This window comes from Chaetura pelagica, unplaced genomic scaffold (assembly GCF_000747805.2).
Source record: "Chaetura pelagica isolate M959 unplaced genomic scaffold, ChaPel_1.0 scaffold296, whole genome shotgun sequence".
Lineage (NCBI taxonomy): Eukaryota > Metazoa > Chordata > Aves > Apodiformes > Apodidae > Chaetura > Chaetura pelagica.
This window is the reverse complement of record NW_009953648.1, coordinates 303857-307837: the sequence shown is the minus strand read 5'-3', so window position 1 is coordinate 307837 and position 3981 is coordinate 303857. Positions and strand designations below refer to the sequence as shown.

The following is a 3981-nucleotide window of genomic DNA, read 5'->3' as shown; positions in this document are numbered from 1 at the left end:
GAGGCAGCGGGTTCGGGCACCGGTCTCGCCCCGGTCTCGCCCCCGCCGGTGTTACCGGGGCCTCAGCCGCTCTGCTCACCGTCCCCCTCCCCTCTTCCCCCCCCAGCGTGTCCCGGGTGAGGGCAATGCTGTGGTGAAAGCCGCTAAGCGGTGGCATCGCTTGTCTGGGCGCTTTTCGGCCGCGCCGCTGGGTTGGTGAGGGCTGTGGGGGGGTGGGCTTGTGTGGTGGGGAAGGGGTGAGGGGAAGTGGTCGCTGCACGCCTGCTGGGCAGAGCTTCTTCAGGGCTTCTGCGGCTCCTTCGTACACTGAGGTGAGACATGAGGAGGAAATTCTTTGCTGTGAGGGTGGTGAGAGCCTGGCCCAGGTTGCCCAGGGAAGCTGTGGCTGCCCCATCCCTGGCAGTGTTGAAGGGCAGGTTGGATGGGGCTTGGAGCAGCCTGGGCTGCTGGGAGGTGTCCCTGCCCATGCAGGGGGGTTAAGTTCCCTTCCAACTCAAACTAGCTTGTGATTCTAGTGGTATGGTTAGTGCTTTGATGCATTAAATAAGGCAGCTGAGGCCTCCAGGGATGCCCAGCCATGTGTTGCTTCTCCGTTGGTGATATGGAGCCTGAGTGTTGATGTCTCCATCACCCCTGGAGCCAACCAAGCATGAGCTTTTTGCACTGTGGAGCCCGGTTGTTCTTATTATTGTGGTGGTTTGTGGGTGCACTGGTGGTTTTTGGTGCTGGGATAGGGTGGGAAAGCAGTGGTGCAGGAGATGAGAGCTCTCCCAGCAGACTCTGACAACCAAACTTAAGGAGCTGATGTAGCTCAGCATTTTGCTTGTAGCCACTTATTTTTACACTCAGATAAAAACCCTGCCTGTGCAGAGACCATGTTCTCTTCACTTGAGATGAGTCTTTTTTGAGCATGTTGGCCCTGAGGGAAGATAGTCACTTGCCTGCCCACAGCTCAGTTACTAATAAGGAAGGATTTAAAGTGGCAATTTGCATTTCAGCAGCACCTTTAATTCGTGGCTCTCCAAATGCTTTCCAGATGTTGATTAATGTGGCCTCACAACAACCCTGTGAGGTAGGTGGATATGATCATCCCCACTGTTGTGGGGACAATGAGGGCACCAAGGATAAGGGCTTGGAGCAATTGTGCTGGGATTTGTCCCAGCCCTTGGCCGTTTGTGTCCCATTAGGCTGTCAGCTTCAGATGGTGCTTTTCTAATGCAGGGGTTTGACTCAGTGTGGGACTCTGCTGATTAATGAGCCTGCAACTGGCTGGCACAGACTGTAAAGGCCATTAATCTAAGGCAGCAGTTTATTAGCAAAGTAGATGGTTCCTTGGTTCTTCTTGCTGCTGGAATAATCTGAGGATTTGAAGGCATAATAATAAAAAAAGAGTTAGACAACAACCATTGAGCATGGCAGACTGTAACAGGAGAAAGCCCTTAGACCCCAGGTCAGGAAGCTATCTGGGATGCTGCTGTAAAAGTACTGATCAGAAAGGACATAATAATTTATCTGTAAAGTCCACCCTTTCTCTTTCCCCAAGGGGGAAAAAAAAATAACCTAGAAAGTCACTGCTTGTTGTCATGCTTAGCTTCAAGCTCGGGGTCCTTGGCTTCAAAGCACCTGCAAAAGGAACAAAACATGGTGCATCAGCAGCCTGGTTGGGCTGGCAGAAGAAGTTAAGCAAAGTGTTCCCTGCAACTCAATCCTATTGCTAGCTTTAGTGTTTAGCTTTTAAACCACATGATGTGCATTACTTGTGCAGAGTGGATCTGAGAGTACTGGTGGGAATGTGCTCCACCATCACCTGTGGGGCAGGAGTGTAGTGAGCTGGGCTTGGAGGGTGACAGCTTGACTCAGCTAAGGCTGACTTCTTTACATGTAATGACAAACACTCCGGCTCTGATGGCTGGCCCTAGGTGATGGCACCTGTATTCATGAGGTGTACCTGACACCTTCAGTTCAGGCAGCTTGTATAAACCTGAGATGAACCCAAACTTTCACTGGGCTCATTGGAACCCATTTGAACCTCCAGGGGTTTGATGGCAGCTGTTTTTTTATTACCTTTCGGAAGGAATAAGAAAGCAAAGAAATCTCAAAGACATGCTCTTACCCAGCAAGGGAAATAATCCCCAGCTAACTCTCTAAAAAGCAAGGTTTAAGAGGGGAAGAACCTTTTCTGACGGTGGGTAACTCATGCTGTTGTTCATGTTGATGTTCTTCATGGAGATCAGAGTGATGCTGTTGTCCTTCTGGCTTGTGCCTGCTGAGCAGCTGTTGTGGAGAGAAGGCAGCATTAGCTACTTGGGAAAATGAGAGAAGGGAGTTTCTTTGTGCACAACTGGAGGCAAACACCACTGTCACTTGTAGCCAGTCAGGGAGCAGTTTGGATCTAGTTCTCAGCGACCAAAATACCTTCTAGTCCTGCAGCCATTAGCAGAGCTGAAACAAAAGGAACCATTGCCATGTCCTTCTGTCACATGCCCTGATTTGTCACACAAAGGGAGCCCTGGACAGTTTTACATTTTATGGTGTTACTTGAGTATTGCCACTCTGAAGAGTGGGAGTAACTTGAGGAATGGGATATGCATTTAGTACCAGTTGAGACTGGATGACTTTGGGAACTAGGATGCCTCAGGGTCGCCATCTTGTCCTCTTGTGTGTCCTGTCTCAGTGGTTGTAGGTCACTTGTATCATGACCATTGAGGGTATTTGGGAACCACTGATACAAATTAGGCATCAGACTTTGCTCCTGCTGTCCCTCCCCTCTTTCCTAAGCAGGGTTTATTACTTTGATAGGAAACTTAACAGGTGAAAAAGGCGGAGTGACATGTTTTGGTCCTTTCCAGCTTGTTTCCTGCTGCTTTTTCACATGCAGCCTCTTTTCTTGGGTAGCAGTGACGGACAATGGGTTTCAGCTGGATCATCCTCCCCCTGGTTGTTTTCTTCCAAAGGTCTCTGGACTGGGGACCACTTATCCTGCTCTTGCTAAGTAACATTAACAGGCGTCTTGGAAGATATTTTTAGGGACCTGACTTTGTCTCACTGAGGCTGCTTTGAGATCCAGAAACCCAGGTTGAGACCTCAAGTCTGTATCTCAGCAAAAACAATCAAGCAAACTGCCTTTGAAAGGTGCTGAACCTTCAGTGCAGTTTTGAAACGAGGCCTCTGGGTATTGAACTTCTACCTCCAACTCCATCTGGCAGAGGATGAGGTGCTATCAATGCTAATTTATTTTTACCTGTCTCAAAGATTGATTGAAATGCTTCCTTCTGCCTGAAATAACCAAAGCAGCCTCTTTTTCTTGCTAAGATTTGTTCTGGAATCAAATTGGTGTTTGCAATCAGATGTGAGTGGTGTGAGCAGCCTTACCTCTCCGACACCATGGAGGTCCCTGGTTTCTGTTTGTCTGGAGGGAGAAAGGCAGTTGCTGAGGTACAGGTGAGGAAACATCACAGCCAAGCAATAAAATGAGTCAGCTATATGCAGAATTACGTCTTACAGCCTTGTAAATGAAATCCAAATGAGATTAGAGACACCACGGGGATACTTGGGAATTGATTAGAGACAATTCTTCAAATAACGTGGCACACAAGTCGGAATGCTCTACTGCCTGGTGTGTCACTGGCATCCTTTTGTCTTCTGGCAGTCACCGTCTTGCTGCAGAGCAGCCTTGCCCTCTAGTGGGCACTGCTTAGCGGGAAATAGGATTTCTAGGGAAAAGGAGTGTCAAACTCAATGACATTTGCTGGAAGGGCTGCCCACCTCTGGAAATCTGCACATTTAACTGCTGCAAACTTGAGAGTGTTTCCTTGTGCAGGCTGGGCTGGGGCTCTAGAGGGATGGTCATACAACATTCCTAACTGCTGAATCAGTGTTCCAGTGTGGATCTAAAACCTTCCCCCCTGTGTCAAGCTTTTTAAAAGCAGTTTTTAGAAATTGCCAGATCTACCTTGGAGCGAATTACTTTTTGATTAGGGA

General features: G+C 48.6%; 1 protein-coding gene across 1 annotated transcript in view; it reads right to left on the bottom strand.

Annotated features, from left to right (window-relative positions):
- Window positions 1-1568: 1568 nt before the first annotated feature.
- Window positions 1569-3981, bottom strand: part of ECSCR (endothelial cell surface expressed chemotaxis and apoptosis regulator) — a 21202-nt gene continuing 18789 nt past the window's right edge. Inside the window, exons 9-12 of the mRNA XM_009999952.1 lie at window positions 3373-3409; window positions 2175-2274; window positions 1758-1807; window positions 1569-1623 (exon numbers count right to left, since the gene is read on the bottom strand). Coding sequence (XP_009998254.1) covers window positions 1569-1623; window positions 1758-1807; window positions 2175-2274; window positions 3373-3409 — 242 coding nt within the window. The remainder of the gene's footprint in view (window positions 1624-1757; window positions 1808-2174; window positions 2275-3372; window positions 3410-3981) is intronic.